This window comes from Hylobates moloch, unplaced genomic scaffold, assembly GCF_009828535.3.
Source record: "Hylobates moloch isolate HMO894 unplaced genomic scaffold, HMol_V3 SCAFFOLD_9, whole genome shotgun sequence".
Taxonomy (NCBI): Eukaryota; Metazoa; Chordata; class Mammalia; order Primates; family Hylobatidae; genus Hylobates; species Hylobates moloch.
The window spans coordinates 84783866-84804954 of record NW_026652284.1 but is presented as its reverse complement, the minus strand read 5'-3'; the positions used below and the strand labels follow the sequence as shown (position 1 = coordinate 84804954).

Below are 21089 nucleotides of genomic sequence, written 5' to 3'. Positions count from 1 at the left end.
TTCTTTCTCCCTCTGGATCTGTCTTTTGGTACAAACACATCCCCAACCAAGGGAAAGGGTGAGGTGGATTTCTTTCCCTTTAGCACCTAATCTTATGAAAAACGCATGTCCCTTTCTCTTAAAACTCCAAGATCTTTCCCGTCCAATGACTCTGAAGCCTGGGTGGATACCTCAACTCAGGGCGCAGAATACTTGGGGTCTGAGTGTGCAAGGACCATGCCGACCTGTTCAATCTCGGCCTTTGGGCTCCAGCCCAGCCTTCCCGGGGGAGGAGCCGCATAAGCCGCCAGGTCATAAACCCGCCAGGCCGCTGGGCTCCGGATTTGCAGCCCGAGCCAGAGCTCGGGAGCTGTCGGTGGGGACCTTGCAGGAGGGCACCCCCCAGCCCGCCCAGCCCAGCCCAGCCCCGCCCCGCCCCTGCGCGCAGCCCCGGCCAGGTAGGACCCCGCGCGCCCTTCGCCATGGCGGCGCCCTCGCGGCTCCTGATCCGCGGGGGTCGCGTGGTCAACAACGACTTCTCGGAGGTGGCCGACGTGCTGGTGGAGGACGGCGTGGTGCGGGCGCTCGGGCACGACCTGCTGCCTCCCGGGGGCGCTCCTGCGGGGCTGCGGGTCCTCGACGCCGCCGGCAAGCTCGTCCTGCCCGGAGGCATCGACACACACACGCACATGCAGTTCCCCTTCATGGGTTCGCGGTCCATCGACGATTTCCACCAGGGCACCAAGGTACCCACCCCGCCGCGCCCCCCCCTCCCCCCGCGGTACCCACGGAGCCTCGGGCAGCCTCCCCAGCCGTCCCGGGGTCCCCAGCAGGGCCGCCTCGCGCGGCGCGGCGCGGCGCCGAGGGGCTGGGTGGGCGGGAAGGAGCACAGCCCCGGTGGGTGTCAGAGGCGACTCAGATTCTCTTCGCTGGGATCCCTTCCAGGTGCCCCTTCTCGGCGGCAGCCCAGCAGCCTTGGCTCAACCAGATGCCCTCGACTCCTCCCCTTGATGGTTAATTTGACACGTTTAAGGCCATCCCCTTACCCTAATTTCTCTATGCCGCTTACTCCCCAAATCTCCCCGCAACCCCATCTTGATTGGTGTTCTGTGGAAGTCGCAAATCTTCCATACCTTCTTTAGAATCTTTTTATAAAGTAAGCACTCCCAGTCATTTCTCCCAACCATTTCGACCCATCCGTTATCCCCAACCAAAACCAAATGAAAAATCCATTCACCTGGTGGTTACAGCCTTGACTCAAAGTGAACAGTGTAGCAGGTGATGTGTCTGAGTGGGCTAGATGCCCACCGTGTTCACGTTCCCCTGCCCTACCCTCTGCCCCCACTCCCACCCCCGGTAGAAAAAATACAGCCCCGACCAGGGTTTAGAAGAGAAAGTATTCCAGAAATGATCTCGATACACTCACACACACCAACGCAGCCTCGCAGCAGGCTCTCTTCTCCATCCCACTTGCGCTGGGGACACAACATTCTTGCTGCTGGAGTACCCGTAGTTTTACTGATATTGCAGGAGGACAGTCAGATCACCACTCCCCAGGTGGAGGTAGGCATGGGTTTCTCTAGATACAAAGGCCAGAAGTGTGGGTCAATGAAAGGAAACTTAAACCAAACTTGTTCAACCTGTAGGCCGCATGCAGCCCAGGCTGGCTTTGAATGCGGCCCAGCACAAATTCATAAACTTTCTTAAAACATTATGAGATTTTTTTTTTGCAATTTTTTTTCTTAGTTCATCTGCTGTCGTTAGTGTTAGTGTATTCCATGTGTGGCCCAAGACAAGGGAAGCCAAAGATTGGACACCCCTGCAACATTTCCCCAAAGCTCCTCAATACAAGATCAAGAGACTAACAGAGCAGCTTTACAGGAACATAGAGTAAAAATTCTACTCTCAGCACTTGGGCTAAAGTTAAGCCCACATCCTCCTTAAGTCCTGTGTTTTGAGCTGCCTTGAGAGAAATGGCTCCTTCCAAAGTGAAGATGTATTGATATACTAAAGGCCTTGGCTTTTCACGTGGACCGCACCTTGTTGTGTGAAACAAGTTGCGGTATTAAGTCCAGTGTATAGTAGGCTTCCTTCCTCCCTCCTCCCTCTCTCCATTGCTCCCTCCCTTCTTTCTCCCTGGCTAACCCCTCCACCCCTCTCTCTCTTTCTCTTCCCATGTTACTGTGGACAAGCTGACGGTCTTTCAAAGCAGTTTTGGTGATAGCTACTTCATTCATATACTGATTTCTGACAGTTTTGCTCTCCTTACACCTCCCCCTCTCCAAGTTCCCCAATCCTCTATCATTGACTGGAATGATTAACAGAAAAAACGGAAGGCAGGTAGATTTGACCCAGAGAGAAGGATCTGGGCAGGCTGCTCAAATCGCCATTTGGAAAGCTTCTCCCTCATTACTAATTATCAACCTTTATCGTTATGTCCATAAAGTCTTTCGTAGGACAGATTGTTGTATGCTTTGAAAATTAGCAAACTTTGTTTTGTTTGTTCATTTTTCCCTTTTGCTAAAAAGTAATATGCACTGAATTTGAATGAACTTATTTTTACATTTTAAAGAATTTTTTAGCTATCAAAACAATATGTGATTATAGGAAACAATTGGAAAAATAATAGGAAAATAAAAAGAAGCAAAACATTAATAATACTCTCCTCTCAGTGACAGCCAATGTTTTGGTGTATTGCCTTTATGCTTTTTAATATGCTGTATTTTACATAATTGATATCATATTGTGCATGTGTCTGTGTGTGTACACCTGTATTTAAAATGTCAGAACTTGCAATTTTCAGTCATAGTGCAAGCCCATTCTGTTATTACAGACTTATCATTCACAAAGTGCTTTGCTGATGGCAGGGCATCCCATTGAACACTCCCACCTGCAAGGTGGGGAGCTGCTATTTCTGACCATGAGTTGCCCACTAGCATCATTCTCCCTCTTACAGCTGAGCAGTAGCTTTCATTCTCTTTCTGCCATCAGGGTTCCAGATGAAGCAGCAAAGAAGAACTGGAATGCTGTGGGGGAGGGGCATTCCTTCTCTTTCTCAAGATTATCTTTGCATGCCCCAAGGTCCTGGGAAGTGGTTCTTGGTCTTCTATCTTTTCCTTAGCCATTCTCGGAGTCTCTAGTTCAGAGAGATTTACAATTCTTAACTGAGAATGTAGGTCCTTATGGGGTATAGTCTGTTGTCAACATCTCAAAGGATTTATCCACCAGCTGATCCTCTAAGCATTTCTGTACTTAAAGGTTGTGAAAACATTAAACAAAAACATGTTCTTCATGAGCTTAGGATCTTAAACAAAAAATGATACGGTCAGAGATATTAAGGTCAAAGGTTTAGCAAATACCAAATTCCTGTTGAATATTAAACAGTACTTACAAAGGGGCTGTGTTGCAATAGTCTACTTCAGAGTCAGTTGGTTGGATCCCAAGAGGTAACCACTCCCACCCCCAGAAACAGCTGAGGCTTCATGAAGTGAACAAGGTGGGGAAATATAGATAAACATGAACATTACAGTATTGGCCTGAATTCTGAAAGAAAGGCATTATAGAGTTATTTTGTCTTCTCTCCTGGCCTTTGCAATAATCCCCAAAGCAATGTTGGTGGGTGTTTGTTTTGGGGAGCTAGAGACAAAGATAGGCCTTTTGTAAATACTGGTTGTATGATATGTTAAACTTGAAAAACATCTTCTTCTTATGCCTTTAAGTAACATCTATTTTATCAAGTACATACCAGGCAATGCCCTAAGTTGTGCATTATCTTCCAAAAATCCCAGATGCCATTGTCTACCTTTTTACAATTGAGGAAATTGAAGCTTAAGTTACCTGCCTAAGGTTGTACACCTAGGGCTGTAACTGATCGAGTGGCTCTTCAAATTTAGTACTGCCAGACCCCATCGCTGAAGCTGTTACCTGTTAGTGTCTATTCTTTTGAAAAAACATATAATGTTCAGATTTGTCAGGGTGGCAAGTGATAGACGACAGAGCCATATAAGTTGCATTTTAATGCGAGGCATCTTTTCTCGAAAATAGAGCAGAGGCATCTTTAGAAAAGACAGTAACTTTTCACTTTCCTAAAGCTAGAGGCAGTTAAGGTTATCAAAATAAATACACACTGCAGGTATTCAGTTTATAAGGCGTTTGTATAATACATGCATTTATAGCCATATCATCTGTAAGGGTACAGAAATGGACCTTAAGTACAGAAAAAACATAAAGTAAAAATGATATATTATGCTTTCAAGAGATGGGCCCCTAAAGGTTAGACCAATAGCTGTTTGCATTCTACATCCAGCAGGCTGAGCATTTATAATACCTGACAAATACAAAAGGATATTATTTGTGGTACTCTATTTATCGATCACTAGATTGTGATGGGACTCAATTTTAAAAATGAATATACATTAACTAAAGGTTATTTATTTTGTAAATCGAATTCATGTCAGAGATTGGTTTAAAGCCTATAATTGATTAGCTTAATTACAGGTAAAAGCTTTCTGAAGTAACTAATGGAAATAATGTTCTGCTTTAAAGAAATCATATTTCATTTTGTTGGTCTATACCGGATGTACAGTGGTCTTCAGATAATTCAATTCTATGAGGAAGGACAATGGAATTTTTTATTCAATGGGTAGTATGAATTCAATAAATTTGAAAGAATTGTGACTTTACTTTTACTACATTCTGTGATAAGAGAATGAAGTATAAGAGTTTGGCAAGTTTTCAAATATACATAAATTTGTATTTAGAGGTGTATGCAGGTCAGAGTGGGTGGAGTTGCACTGAAAACCCGGTAGTGTCAGTAACTGGCAGGAGGAACATCTTTTTAAAAATTGGGAAACCATGCAACACATTTTTCTTCTTTTCTTTTCTTTTTTCTTTATTGTAAAGGACAAAAAGTTCTCAAAATTATTGAGAAGGGAAATTACACTTTGCTTTGAAACTTTTTGGTAAAATGCCATTGTGGTGATTACTTACAAGGCAGTGTAAGGCATGTGATTAAGCACACCACACATTTACAGTTCTATTTATAGAGCTTCTGCAACTTGTGGAAGAGCTGTGCTTCAAAAACTTTGGTTGCAAATCAAATCCCCTTTTCTGTTGCCTGCCAGAGCTCCCGGCTGGGCTTCACGAGCTGTGTGGGCTGATTTTGTGACCTTGGGCAAGTAATTTCCTCTCTCAGGATTGTCAGCATTTTTTTGTCTGTGAATGAGGCATTGGTTAGATGAGCAATTCAAAAAGAGTTTTTTAAGTTATAAAAACAATATATACTTATCATCTAGACCTTAAGAAAATGCTGGCACATTATAGTCACTCAATATGCATTAGTTAAATGTATCAACTGCTTTTTTAAAAAAGAAAAATACGGATGAGTATAAAGAAAAACCGTATTTAAATCACCTATAATTTTAACATTTGGCTCCCTATCCTTCTAGATATTTATTTGTTGGGGGGAACGTATAAACATTTGTTTCCTTCTACCAAATTGGGCATACTGATTGGAGTCGGCCTTGTTCATTAAACATTTCCCCCGTCCTTAAATACCACTGGAGAATGGGATTTCGTGGCCTCGTTATCCTCTCTGTGGATAATGATCTCTGAGTCTCGGATCTCTCTCTCCAGCCTCCATATTCCTTAAGCATCAGGCCTCAATTTCTGCCTGTCTCTGGATATCACAAACTGGATATCCCAGAAGCACCTCAAACTCAGCATGTTCCAAACCAAATGTGACCTCTCCTTCAAGTTTCAAACTCATTTTTCTTCCTGTTTCCCAAACTTTGATGGTTCAGCTCTCATCTTCTCCGTGATGGACATTTTGGTGATCTCCAGTTTTTTTCCACTATATAGCAATGCTGTGACAGACATCCTTATATGTAAATTATTGTTCATATTCTTGATGATTGCCTCAGAAATGATCCCTTAGAGTAAAATGCCTGGGCCAATGAGTATTAGACACATCTTAAAGGAGTTTAATACATTCATTCAGACTGCTCTTCAGTTTATGTGCCCATTATCATTCCCATTTCACTGCATTCTTTTCGATGGTGGATAATGACATTATTTTATTTTATTTTATTTTATTTTATTTTATTTTATTCTATTTTATTTTATTGAGACAGGGTCTCACTCTCTCACCTGGGCTGGAATGCAGTGGTGCAGTCCAGCTCACGGCAGCCTCATCCTCCTGGGCTCAAGCAATGCTCCCACCTCAACCTCCCGAGTAGCTGGGACTGCAGGTGCACGCCACCATGCCCAGCTAATTTTTGTATTTTTTTTTTTTTTTTTTTTTTTTTGTAGAGACAGGGTCTCACTATGTTGCCTAGGCTGATCTCAAACTCCTGAGCTCAAGTGATCTACTCACCTCAGCCTCCCAAAGTGGTGGGATTACAGATGTGAGCCACTGTGCCTGGCCTGGATAATGACTTTTAAAAAAAATCTATGTCAATTTCGGAGGAAAAACATAGCACTTCTTACTGTCTTTAAAAGATCATCTCTTTAATAACTGGTGAGGCTGAGCTTTGAACATTCATGTTGTATTAGTAGTTTAGATGCTCCAGCTTCAAGGGTTTGTAATTCTGTGGTTTCCTTGAATGGCTGTTTAATGATTACAAACTTAACCTTCAGACTAATCAGAGGAAGCACAAAAAAATCTCAAAGATTAACTGAAACCACTTGATGCTAACTAAAGCTTTGGTTCTGTTAAGGGTGTTGTGTGTTAGGAATCCTTTCACTGACTTAGATTCCAAGACTTGCCTTATTTCAGCTTTGATATTCCATAGTTCATGCTTTTCACCTCCACCCCTTGTTTTCTCTCTCACATGTCTGGCCTGGGTGTTTTCAATGTCTGTATTAGTCTGTTCTCACACTGCTATAAAGAAGTATTTGAGACTGGCTAATTTATAAAGAAAAGAGGTTCAATTGACTCACAGTTTCACAGGCTGTACAGGAAGCATGACTGGGGAGGCCTCGGGAAACTTACAATTATGTTGGAAGGTGAAGGGGAAGCAAGCGCATATTCACATGGTGGCAGGAGAGAGAGCAAAGGGGGAGGTGCTGCACCCTTTTAAACAACCAGATCTCATGAGAACTCACTCATGAGATCGACAAGGGGGAAATATGCCCCCATGATTCAATCACCTCCCACATGGTCACTCCCCCGACATTGGGGATTACAATTCAACTTGAGATTTGGGTGGGGACACAGAGCCAAACCATACCAATGTCTGAGAGAGGTAGTCTAGAAATCAAGGTTTCCATGATGCTTCTCTCAGGGAGGAAAATCTTTTCCTTTACTCTCTTATGCTTAGTAATTGGGGGCCTGCAAATTAAACTGACAAAAGAGAGATTCACAAAAGAAAGGACAAATTTAAAACATTCACATACATATGTAGGAATTCACAGAAAAATGTGACTCATGGAGGGGGCTAGATTTGGGGGGTAATACACCATCTTAACAGAACAAGGGAAGGCGGAGCAGGCACTTACAAAAAAACAAACAACTTCTTAATAGGGGATGGTCACGGGGAGAAAAGACACATAGGAAAACAAATGACTTTTAGAAAAGATAAATGGGCCCTTAGAAGGAGATATGGGACATATGATAGTTTTGTGACAATGTCTATTTAGGTATGGTGTCAGCTTCCAAGTCTCTAGTGATAAGTCAATCTTCCCTGGTGGTGAAACCCCTAGAGAGGGGATTTATGATAATTGAGGTCTTTGGGGAGGCTTTGGTTTATAGCAGATTTGGGACTTAAGGGAAAAAATAAAACACCTATTCTCGAATATCTGGAGCTCAAAATAATATTTATACTACAGTGGTATATTCTAGAGTCTCAACCGCCATCTAATATGGAATAATCCCAAACTAAGGATTTTTCAAGCTGACTGTTAGGTTCCATTAATTCAGTCAACAAGTATTTCTTGGAAACCCACTAAGTGCCAGGCATTGTGGCTGGTGCAGAGGTTATAGAGATGAAAACCATGGTATTTGTTCTCAGTGGTAAACAGACTAGAGGTATATGGGTCTCTAATCTGTCTGGACTTTGATAATAAATTTTATATAGTAAGTTTGGGCTTTATAGACTTTGCTTTGATGATTATGACATTTTTTTAGTAAACACTTGAGGTCAGTGACATCTGGCATTTTCCCTGTTGCTCAGTCATCAATCACAGTGGCCTGCATCACCTGGCTGTGTTTCTGAGCTGCTTACTTGGCTGACAAGTGAGCCTGGGCAACTGGCCACCATCTACACTTCAACACTGCTTTGTGCTTTCTTCTCACACGTCAAGTAACAAGTTGAGAAAGGACACCTCAATTTTTTCTGTTATGTTTCATTGCATCTAACAGGGAAATTGCATTATATAGTGATAGTCATGGATGAGTTCCTGAGCCTGAGGATCTGTTTTTCACACATAAAAGGAAAGACCTTAAAATTCACCTGAAAGTAAAACAAAATGTATCATTTTTAGAAGTCAAGAAAGTATTTGAGGCATAGATACAGAAATAAACTAAAATTGTGTTTGTTAAAAGTCTTAGTTAACACTGCTTTGGTAATGAACTTTGGAAAAACTGAGCATTCAACCTTCAGATGTGGTCTGCATTGACATTCCATATTAACATGTTCATAGAAGGATCTAGGAAACTACAGGGCCAGGACTAGCAATATTTTTGGGAAATGACATTTCACACTAACACGCAACTTACACAGCTTTCCCACTTTGCAACTGGAAAAGTGAACCATCATAATTATTCCATCTCGTAACTTTTAGGGAAATTCACTGGTCCTTCTCTTCCTTTCCCCTTCAGACATTTAGAGAATATTCATGTACCAGGTACTGTAATGGGCACAGAATATACAGAGATGAACCAACATTGATTAAATCAGAATCTCTGGGGAATGGGGTAAACGCTTTCTACATGATTCCAGCATGATCCAGGGCTGAGAATTGCTTGGACTCAGCACAGGAATGGGTAGAGGAGGGAAGAACATGCTTGATGTCTCTGAAATGGGAAAGTGCTCAGGTCTCCTAAGAGAGGCAGGGACAGTGTCAGTGGAGTGGAGCGAATGAGTTGAGAGGGAACAGGTCAACAGAGAGCTTTGGAGAAAGCTAAAGTTCAAGTCATGCGGGACCTTATGGGTTGGGCAACAATTGTTTTTTCTCCATCTTAAGAGCAAAGAGAAGTCAATAAAAGATTAGAAGTGGCACATATGGCTGGGCAGACATATGGTAGGTATACCTCCTACCTTGGAGTTGTGTTCACATTGTTGCTCTGAGGATTTTCTGGGGACTGAACTCCGGTTGCTCACAGTGGTAACCTACTCATTAACACACCCTCTTTATGGCCCTCTTCCTTTCTGTTTTCCCTCCCTTCTCATTTCTTCACTGTGCTAGTCCAGTGGAAAGACGAAGGTGGCACCGGGCAGTAGAGATGAAGACACAGGAGTGGAGAGGCTCCTGGAGTTCATAGAAGACAGCCTCCAGGGTCTTGTTGATGGATTGGATTTGGGGATACAGGGAAGAAGAGAAGTAGGTGTCAAGGGTAACTCTTAAGTTTCTGGTGGGATGGATGATAGCGTGATTAATATTCCAAACTTAGGGAGGCAAGAAGCCAAGCGTGGACAGGAATGTGCAAGACATCTTTACAAAGCTGAGTGTGCTTCTGGATTTGGGACAGACGCTGGGATCGTGAAACTTGTTTTTGTAGGTTTCAATGACTGTGAGAGAGCTAGAAATTCAGCCACGAACTTTTCTCTCTAAGGCTCAAACATACTGTTGGGTTTCTTTTTGTTTTACTTGGTTGGTGCAGGTTCTGTGATGGATTTTAATGAAACAAAGTCACTTGTTTTAGGATAAGCTTAGAAATAAGAATTTGGTGGCACCATAAAAGGGGAGAAAATGCATTTGGATACAGTAGTGTACCCTGAATCACAGTTTCAATTTCTGCAGTTACCTGAGGTCAACTGTAGTCCAAAAATCTTAAGTGGAAAATTCCAGAAATAAACAGTAATAAGTTTTAAATTGTACAATGTCCTGAGCAGTGTGATGAAATCTCAAGATATCCTGCTCCAACCTGCCTGGGACAGGGATGTGAGTCCTCCCTATGTCCAGCACATTCATGCTATAGACGCTGCCTGCCTGTCAGTCACTTAGTAGTTGGCTCGGTTATAAGGTCAACTGTCACAATACTGCAGTGCTTGTGGCCACCCACAAGTCACCCTTATTTTACTTCATAATGGCCCCAAAGTGCAAGAGCGATGCTGGCTAATTGTTCTATTTTTTATTAGTTATTGCTGTTAATCTCTCACTGTGCCCAGTAATAAATTAAACTTTATCACAGGTATGTACATATAGGAAAAAACATAGCATATGTAGGGTTCAATACTATCCTCAGTTTCAGGCATCCACTGGAGGTCTTGGAATGTACCCCTCTTGGATAAGGGATAACTCCTGTACTTTCAGTAATGATTTACAATGGAATATTCTTAAACAAAATCTTGTGCAATATTATGACCCACTGTTAGAGTTTATCTCAATTTCTGTTCCACTGCATTTCTTCTGGAAGCAGCGTGGGCTCCCCTGTCCCCCAAAAGAGTTTTTTAGATAAACTGGAAGGTTTACAAGGAAGAACAGTGAAAGTAATTAGGAGCTGAAATAATTGATTTGTGAGCCAAGGTTAGAAAAGCTAAATCCATTTTGTTTGGCTAACTGATAAATAAAAATGGAAATAAGTCAATCAGGAATAAAAGCAAAGGAAATAACTAGGCTTCATGTAGCTATTTGAGAGAAATTCGCCCCAGCCATCCTTTCCCATTCAATACAGCTTCTCCAAACTCATTCCCAGTCTGGGGTTGAGGAGAGGGAGATAAGAATGGGGATAAGAAACAGAACAAGAAGAAGGGAAAGATAAGTGGCTGTTCCTCTCCTGTCTCTTTCCTGCTCCTAGTTAATTAGGAAGGTGGAGCATTTGTCATCAACCCTCATTTAAGAGCTTTCAAATTGTAGCCCCGAGAATTTTCATTTGCTTTAGTTTTAGAAGAGTAGCCCTTTGACTATCATATCTTCAGTCTGGTAAGAAGACCATGAACAGCTCTGTCTATTTAATTTATACACCATATATGGTCATGTGTCACTTAATAGCAGGAATACATTCTGAGAAATGTGTCATTAGGCAAATTTGTGGTTGTGAGAACATCATAGTGTGTACTTACACAAACCTAGATGATATAGCCTACTATATGCCTAGGCTGTATGCTATGACCTGTGGTTCCTCGGCTACAAACCTGTTCAGTAGTTACTCTACGGAATACCGTAGGCAATCACAATAATAACTGTGTATCTAAACATTGCTAAACGTAGAAAAGGTACAGTACAAATATGGTACTGTGATCTTATGGGGCCACCGTCATATGTGTGGTACTGTCATTGATCAAAACACCATTATGGTACCTGACTGTACATATATATGCCTTGTGTCATATATTTATATGTAAAATATTTATTTTTCATATAAAAATTATGATTTTAATAGAAAGTTTAACAAATATTGAAAATAAAATTTAAGTAGGGGAAAACTAAAATGACCTGGAATTATGCCATCTAGAACCAGCCACTGTAAACATTTTGTCTTGGCTCAGTGTGGTTTTGTGTTTGTGCTGAGTGTTGGTATGTTCCAAAATATGTTATTGTGGCTCATGTTGTCATGTCTGGCTTCTCTCTCCCTGGCCATTTCGGCCAATCTCGGGACCTCTATGGCATCCTCTACTAGGTCACTCCTACATTTTCTCCTAGTCTTGTATGCTGTTTAGAAACAGGTCTGTATGTCTTCCTGTGTGCAAATGCCACCAGGTGGACACGTGCCCAAGCACCTCGCTCTCAGGATGTTCCCCACTTCATTCATGTCCCTTCTAAGTGCAGATCATGCTCCTCCTCTGTCCACTCGCCTGCCATCTTCTCACTCATCCTAGTAAAATCGGCTCACCTGACTCCCTTCGCAACTAAAAACAATCATTGCCCTGTTTTCCTCCTCTGGAACCACCACTTTATATGGTCCCCAGTCACCTTAATTCTGCCCTTTAACACTTTCTGCTGAGCTGCTACCTCTTCCCCCCGGATCTTCTTCCTCAGAGCTCCTCTTCATGCAGTTCACATTTCCTGGAGGCTCAGGCTTTAGGGCCTGATGACTCGGATTCCAACCCTGCCATTGTTCCTTGCTGGCTATGAGACTTTGGCCAAGTGATTGATGGTTCTGTATCAAGTTTTTTTTTCTTTATTTTACTTTAAGTTCTGGTACACACGTGCAGAATGTGCAGGTTTGTTACATAGGTTTACATGTGCCATGGTGGTTTGCTGCACCCATCAGCCCATCATCTAGGTTTTCTGTATTCAGCATTCACCACCCTAAAATGGAGTTAACCATAGTACCTACTGTAGAGAGCTCTTGAGATGGTTAAAATATGCAAAACATTGGAATAGTTCCTAGAACATCATGGCGCACAAAAACAGCATCACAGCACTTGCTGTGAGTCAGATATTATTATACTTAATTGGAAACTTCCACGTGTATGTCCTAATCCTGGTTGAAATCCAAGCCGTCTCTGATCTCTGAGTTGATCTTTCTCTCCTCTGAATTCCCAGTCATCTTTTCTCTTTACCTCTTCTAGGGAGCTTAGCAAATTTTACCTCCCTTTAGCAATTTTTATACTACAGTTTATTATAAAAGTAGACTTGCTACCTGTTATTACAATCTATTTTATATTTATTTATTCATATTTCTGCTTCTCCTATAAACACCCTGAGGGCAGAATCATTGCCTAATTATTTGTGTGGTCTCCCACTTCCTTCACTACATATAATGGCTTGGATGTGGTAGACCTTTTCTGGTTTTATGGAGAGAGAATCCACCTGCAATACAATTCGGCCATTTAAAGTGTATAGGACAATGGCTTTTAGTATGTTCACAGAATTGTGCAAGCATCACCACAATCAATTGTAGAGTACTTTTTGGTTTGTTTGTTTGTTTTGAGATGGAGTTTCGCTCTTGTCACCCAGGCTGGAGTGCAATGGCATGATCTTGGCTCACTGCAACCTCTGTCTCCCGGGTTCAAGCAATTCTCCTGCCTCAGCCTCCCTAGTAGCTGGGATTATAGGCACTTGCCACCATGCCCAGCTAATTTTTGTATTTTTAGTAGAGATGGGGTTTCACCATGTTGGCCAGGCTTGTCTCGAACTCCTGACCTCAGGTGACCCACCTGCCTCAGCCTCCCAAAGTGCTGGGATTACAGGCGTGAGCCACCATGCCTAGCCAGAACACTTTTGATACCCCCAAAAGAAACACCATACCCTTTAGCTATCACCTTGGACTCTCCTCGTCCCACCCAGCCCCAGACAACCACTATTCCAGTTGCTGTATGGATTTGCCTCTTCTGGACATTTCATATAAATAGGATCACACAATATATAATCTTTGCGACTAGCTTCTCTCACTTAGCATCGTATTTTCAAGCTTCACCCATGTCATAGTGTATGTCAGTACTTCATTTCCTTTTATGGTAAAATACTACCCCATTGTATGAATCTATTAGATTTTATTTATCCATTCATGAGTCGATGGACATTTGGATTTTTTCTACTTTTTGGCTACCATGGATCATGCTGCTGTGAATATTTGTGTGCAAGTTTTTACGAGAACATGTTTTCATTTCTCTTGGCTATAGGCCTAGGAGTGGAATTGCTTGGTCCTGTGGTAACTCTATCTTTAACTGGGAGAGGAACTCCAAATTGTTTTCCAAAGTGGCTGTACCATTTTGCATTCCCACCAGCTGTGTATCTAGTTTCTCCACATCCTGCATGTGGTAAATTTTAATAGGGAAAGAATAGAAAGAATAGTTCTTTAAGCTTGATTTTCTAGTTCAGTAGATGCTAAAAGAGGACTTTCTTCTAACGCTTTAATTAACAGCAGATTCTATTAGAAAAATGTCCTTCATCCTCAAGGGATGTCTTGTCATACTGGGAAGACACTTTAAGAAGGAAGAAGGTAAGAAGATTAATCTGTATTCAAATAAAAATACAAAGCCTGAGGAATTTTTTTTTCCTAGCATTTTCATTACATCAATAGGGATTTCTTAAGAAATGCAAATATGTATTGTTTTGCCACAGATAAGGCAGTGTTATCTAAAGGTGGAGACAACGTACAGGATCCTGTATAAAAAATGAAATTTTTGAGAGCAAAAAGAATTGGAGTGGGGCCAAGTAACTTAAGGAAAAATAAAAATCTATTGAAGTAAGCAAGAAAAGTGGGGGTAGAATAGAGCTGGCATATCAGGTAGGACATGAGGGCATCCGGTGTATCTGGAGGCCGTTGGGGGAGGGTGGTGGGGGCTGGAAAGAGAGACTGAGGCACTGCCCCCTCCTGTGTTGTAACATGACCACATTTCTGGTGATGAGGTAACACGATATAGGGAAGATGGAAAAATTCCTAATCCTGAAATAGTAGTGCTCAACTCATAAAGCACTTACCATGAATCAAACTCTGTACTAAGCATTTTATTTTTATTTGTTTATTTTTGAGACAGGGTCTCTCTCTGTTGCCCAGGCTGGCATGCAGTGGTGCAATCATAGCTCACTGCAGCCTCAAACTCCCGGGCTCAAGTGGTCCTTCCATCTCAGTCTACCAAGTAGCTAGGACTGCAGGCACATGCCACCATGCCTGGCTAATTTAACATTTTTGTAGAGATGGGGTTTTCACCATGTTGCCCAGGCTAGTCTTGAACTCCTGGGCTCAAGCTCTCCTCCCATCTCAGCCTCCTAGAGTGCTGAGATTACAGGCATGAGCCAAGGCTCCTGGACCTAAGCACTCTGTATACATTACTTCAGTTTAATCCTCCTATCAAGCCTATAGTTTAGGTACAATTGTCCTCACTTTGCAGATGGCGAATTAAAGGCACACAGAGGTTAAGAAATTGCTGAGATTACCACAGCGAATAAGTGTTGATGCTGAGCTTTGTACCCTGGTGCCCATGAGCCTCCCAGGTCCATGGTCTAAGCCACTGTGCTAGCATCCCTCCTGTCTCTGTTTTCTTCACCTACGTTATTTGAATACAACAATTAAAAACAATTAACCATCTTGTGATTTTAGTTTAAATGAAATCAATTTAAATAGTCAAAGGCATGTGATTTAGTAACAGTTTTTAAATTAGTAGTGATGTAATGTGCTAAGGGGTATATTGCAAGTTGAGGCAGAATGCAGGGATTTATAGACCATGTTATGAAGATTCCAGTTTGTGCAGAGGCAGGGAGAAGCACTCAGTTTTCATCTTTGGAGTCAAGTGGTCACATTTGTGCTTTGGAAATATCTCTCTCGTTGCAATGAGGGGTTTGTATTGGAGGGAGTGGGAGATGAAGATCAATCAGGACTCTGTTACAATAGTCAAGATGAGGAATGAGAAGGATCTGAACTAAGACCAGGGTGGTAGCAGTGGACAGAGGGACAGGTACAAATCTAAGAAAGATAAAGCGGTCACCATTTGGTTTCTGGGAATGAAGGCAAGACCGGAACCATGTAAGTCCCCCAGGATTCTGAGAGGACCACAGGGCAGTTAGAGATACAGTTCATCAGGATGGATTCTAATAAAATGGAATCTTATAATAATGAATATCACTTCTCAAGAACAAAAATATGTGCGTTTTTTCCACTTTTCCATTTTGATTTTTCTTTACAATCCTCACTCAGTTTTGAGTCAAAGCCATTTTCATCTTATCAGATATGACATTCTTTTTGCAGAAGAAATTCCAGCAGGTTTAATACTTTAAACTGAGTTTATGAAAAGTCTATTCATGCCCTTCTGGGACATTGAAGCAGGCAGCATCTTTTTGCAATTTCCTGGACCCATCGAGTTTGCCCAAGTGCTTACAAATGCACATTGTTCAAGATGATAAATGACTTAACTGGGAAACTGATAGCTAATTTGTTGAAAACCTCTTATGATTCCAGGCTGCTCTCGCAGGAGGCACCACCATGATTATTGATTTCGCCATCCCTCAGAAAGGTGGCTCCCTCATTGAGGCCTTCGAGACCTGGCGAAGCTGGGCTGATCCCAAAGTTTGCTGCGACTACAGCCTTCATGTGGCAGTGACGTGGTGGAGTGACCAGGTAAAGCACCTGGATTTCAATGTGTTCCCGTTATCCTCTTGTCCTCACTCTGCATAAGAGCAAGAAACTGGTGACGTTGATTGCTTCCTAGATAACTGGAGGACAGAACTGGCAGGAAGACTTTTCATTGCATATTCTTTTGTATCTTTTGAATTTTTAATTCTGCAAAGTATTACCAATTTTAAAAGCTAAATTAAAAAAATCATATAAAGACAATAGGATAAATCTTTTATGCTCATACATAACAGCTTCTCCTAATATTTAATCAGTGAATCATCAATGCTTTAAGTGTAATGTTTAATATACTGATTTCTCTTTTTCTTAAATTCAATATCCCCAGAATCTTTTAAACAGTATTTTCCTACAGGTTAGAACTTCAATAAAAAAGGTTTAATTTCTCAAAAAAAAAAATCAAGGAAATTCTAAATTTAGAATTCTCTAGAACTAGAAGCCTGCCTTCCCACTCATGAGCCTTCTTTAGAGAGGAAGGGACAGGCCTGGACTGTTTCCAGAGTCTTCTCCAAGCTGTATCTTGACCGAGTGATCTTCCTACTCTGCTAATGTTACCACCTGGTCAGATCATTTCGTAGTAGAGCTTAAAGCAACCTTCCATGTCCACTAATTGCCCAGGTCATGGCAGAAATAACATGATTTAGATAGAAAAGACAGTTTTGAGAGATGTTAAAATATGTTGATTTCCTCCCACATAAATTTGTGTGTGAATTTTGGAAGAAACTTTTACTTGGAATTTAAATTGCAACATGTTTTCCACATTGCACTTAATTGAGCAATCTTTTTACCAGAAAGAGTTCACCATTAGGACATTATTTGAGTAACTTATAATCTCACATCCCCCACAAACTCTGGCTTTAGACAGCAAGTTAATCTAAAACAAATAGTCAATCTTTAACAGTTCAGCAAACATAATAGCAAGGTTTATAGTCCACAGCTAAAGTTAGTTTTTCTCCAAAAATGCCATTTTTAGTGATGCATCTGAACTCTTATGCTTTTAGGATCGTCCCTCCTTTTCTTCCCTTCCCTCCCCTCCCTTCTCTTCTTCTTTTCCCTCCCTCGCTCCCTCCCTGCCTCCCTTCCTCCCTTCCTTCTTTCTTTTCTTCTCTTCCCTCCCTCCTTTCCTTCCCTCTCTTCGTTTTCCTATTCTCCTATTTTATAAGATGGAGCAAAGGTGATGGTGTTTGTCCTTATCAGTGCTTCTCACACTTTAGTATGCAAAGAGTCACCTGGTAAACCTTGTTAAAATGCAGATTGCAGATTCTGTTCAGGGTGGGTTTTCGTTTGCTAGGGCTGCTGTAACCCTAGCAGACAGAATGTACCACAAACAGAATGGCTTAAACAACAGACATTTACTGCCTCACAGCTGTGGAGGCCAGAAGTCTGAGATTTAGGTGTTAGCAGGTTTGGTTCCTTCTGAGGGCTCTGAGGGAGAACCTGTTCCGTTCCTCTCTCCTAATTTCCGGTAGTTTGCTGACAACCTTTGGCATTCCTTGTCTTGTAAAAGCATCACCCCAATCTCTGCCTTCATCTTCATATGATATTCTCCCCGTGGCAGGTCTGCATCCCAGTTTCCACTTGATATAAGGGCACCAGTTACGTTGGATAAAGCGCACATGCTCGTGTCCTCATCTTAACTAATTACATCTGCAAGGACTCTATTTCCAAACAAAGCGTTAGGACTTCAACATATGAATTTTGGGCTCACACAAGTCAACCCATAGCAGTAGGTTAGGGGCAGGTGGGACCTGAGAGTCTGCATTTCTAGCAAGCAACCAGGTGACGCTGCTGCTGCTGGTTTAGGCGCCACACTTTTGGAGGAGCAAGGCTGAAGCTAATATGCTTGCAAGTTGTATAATGAGATTCTTCCATGGATGTGGATGGCAGGGATGATTAATGAGGGCTCTTCTACTCAGGGAGCAAAAGATATTTCATGTAAGCAATGCAGATCATAATCCCCTTTGGAAGCCCATTATGTGAATATGCTAACAATGTTTCAAGCATTTTTTTTTCTGACTATAAAACTAAGGTACTCATTGTAAAAAATTAGAAACTGTTAGGGGAAAAAAATGAGGTGCACTGTCCCATGTTCTGTCCCTTGCTGTTGTCACTTAACCTAACTTGGAGCACATTCCATCACTTGTCCACTCTCAATATTTTGGTGCTTTTTTCTATATTAATTAAGTAGTAATTAATTTATTCAATAAATAGTTATTGAGTGGGCACTATGCACCAGGCACTGTTCTAGGATACAGCAGTGGACAAGCCTTACGAGGCCCCTTCTCTCATGGGGCTGAAATCCTAGTGGGGCAGACAGGGGATCAGCAAGTAAGGACTGCTATGCTGAGTGATCAGCACCATCAAGAAAAGGGAGGGACATTTCCAAGGGAATAAACAGTGGTAGCAATGAGTAAATTCACGTGTAATATTATCATTCTTAAACTTTGCTGACTCAGTAGAACTACACTGCTTTATTTTGCGCTTTTTAGTTAGTAAGAAGTTTATTTCTTGCACGTGTTGTTAGTCATTTATTACTCCATGAATTGTTGGCAACATTTTTCAACATGTTTTTCTTATCAAATTGAAAGAACTTTTATTAGCTAAGAGCAATAATCCTATGCTTGTTACGTTTTTCATTGTATGTGTATGTGTGGGTGGGTGGGTGGGTGTGGGTGTGTTTAACATATAGAAGTTCAAACAGTCTTATTTGGAAAAACCTGAGTTTTTCCTTTGAAATTTTTGATCCTTATTGAGACTTGAATCTGACCTACAAAAGCAATTATTGAGGCTGGGCGCGGTGGCTCATGCCTGTAATTCCAGCACTTTGGGAGGCCAAGGTGGGCAGATGACTTGAGGTCGGGAATTCAAGACCAGCCTGGCCAACATGGCGAAACCCCATCCCTACTAAAAATACAAAAATTAGCTGGGCATGGTGGTGCATGCCTGTAATCCCAGCTACTCAGGAGGCTGAGGGGGGAGAATCACTTGAATCTGGGAGGTGGAGGTTGCAGTGAACCAAGATCACGCCACTGCACTACAGCCTGGGCAACAGAGCAAGACTCTGTCTCAAAAAAAAAAAAAAAAAAAGAGCAATTATTGAGATAGCTTTGATATTAACTTGCCCCTGACCCCTGGCAACCCTGAAGGCCTCTGAACTTCCAACGGATCCAGAGTTGAGTCTCCAGCTCTCACCTCCTAGGAGCTGTCAATGGGTCCCATGCCCGCCACAGCTGGCTCTACAGCTAAACCATGAGTTCGTGCTTTCTCGGGCATGCCTGGGTCCATCTGCATCTTCTACTTCCTCCTTCTAAGAACTCCACCCGTGGCTTTCAGATTTGAACCGGAATCCTTACCTCACATTAATGTTCATTCCTGCTGGATCCATGATTTCTTCTGTTGCTGCCAACATGGCTTCAAGGTCATTTTTTAGAATAATTTCCTCGAATCGGGAGATAGATGCAGAGAATTTTATATCGAAGTACAGAAATAAAGCACTTTGGGAAAAGCTATTCACTTTTTCATGATTTAAAAGTGTGAGAGCAGCAGCAGTTTATCAGATGAAATGGGGTATAACCTGGGAGAAAGATCAAGGCCTTGATTGCATTTTTGTGGAACTAAACTATTGTCCTTATTTTACTTAGTTCTCTTCCGAATGTGACGTTTTAGAGAATGTTGAAATTAACATTTAAATTAGACTAACGTATTGTTGTTATGGTTGCTGCTTCCTTTTAGGTTAAAGAAGAAATGAAAATCCTTGTGCAAGATAAAGGTGTTAACTCTTTCAAGATGTTTATGGCCTATAAAGATCTGTACATGGTGACAGACCTGGAGCTGTATGAAGCCTTCTCTCAGTGCAAGGAAATTGGAGCAATTGCCCAGGTCCATGCAGAAAATGGAGACTTAATTGCAGAGGTACGCATTTGCATTCCAAAGCTTCTACAGAAATGACAGCAGCCATAACTTAAGGTGAAGATGATTGGGCCTACATAGGTAAACTCATTTAATGCATTGGAAGATGAGAAATCCAGAAATGGATTTTCCGTGGCTCAGAAACGGATTTTCTGTGGCTCAGAAACTCCCAACTCCATTTACTTGAGTCCCTGCTCTCAGCTTTATACAGGTGGTATAAGTACTAGAATGAGGATTTCCCCTTTGCAAACCAGTTCTTAGATCTCAAACATGTGCCGTTATGAAAACACAAATACTTTTCTTTGTGTCCTCCAGCATAGTTTTGGCTTTGTTGTTGTTTTTCAGAAGCTCAGGCTGCTGGTTCAGAATACCAAAACGTAGACAACATCAGTGTCATCTGATGACTTAAGCAGTGTATTAGGTAGTGGTTTAAAGCCCTGCTCTTTTCAGAAACTGGATATTAAAATGTGCTCTGGAGAAAACTAGATGATATTTATTTCTCATGTTAGTCCCATTATTAATGCTTGAAGGGTACACCATCTGCAAGATTTAAAGAGCTGTCTCTTGCCCTTTATATTAGCTGACTTTTTTTTGATCTCCTGAGGCTCAGCTCCCATTAAAGTGAGTGAGATTGAGGCTCAGTGGCCACAAGGCAGAGAGGAATAATGAGAATAGTGTGTGAGCTGTAAAAACAAAACAAAACAAAAAACAGACCAGGGTTTAAATTGGACTCTTCTGCTTTATAGTTTCATGACACTAGGAAGTCTTTTTACCACTCTAAGTCTGGACTTCATGCTCTTTTTGTAAGGAAGAAATAACATTTTGAAGAAGAAAGATAACAGGTCCAATGCCATTTAGTGGGTTGGATTGGGGAGCAAGTGAAGAGCATTATTCCATAAGAAAAGTAAAACTGATTACATAGTATGACAGTGAGTCACTTCAACAAGGATCCACAGTATTTTTATTTTGTTTGAATCAATATTAACTCTTAAATATAGATATTGCTTTTCAAAGAATGTGATTAGAA

General features: G+C 41.6%; 1 protein-coding gene across 1 annotated transcript in view; it reads left to right on the top strand.

Moving 5' to 3' along the window:
- The first annotated feature begins 461 nt into the window (after positions 1–461).
- Positions 462–21089, top strand: part of DPYS (dihydropyrimidinase) — an 89844-nt gene continuing 69216 nt past the window's right edge. The window contains exons 1-3 of the mRNA XM_032758483.1: positions 462–725; positions 15983–16141; positions 19886–20065. Coding sequence (XP_032614374.1) covers positions 462–725; positions 15983–16141; positions 19886–20065 — 603 coding nt within the window. The remainder of the gene's footprint in view (positions 726–15982; positions 16142–19885; positions 20066–21089) is intronic.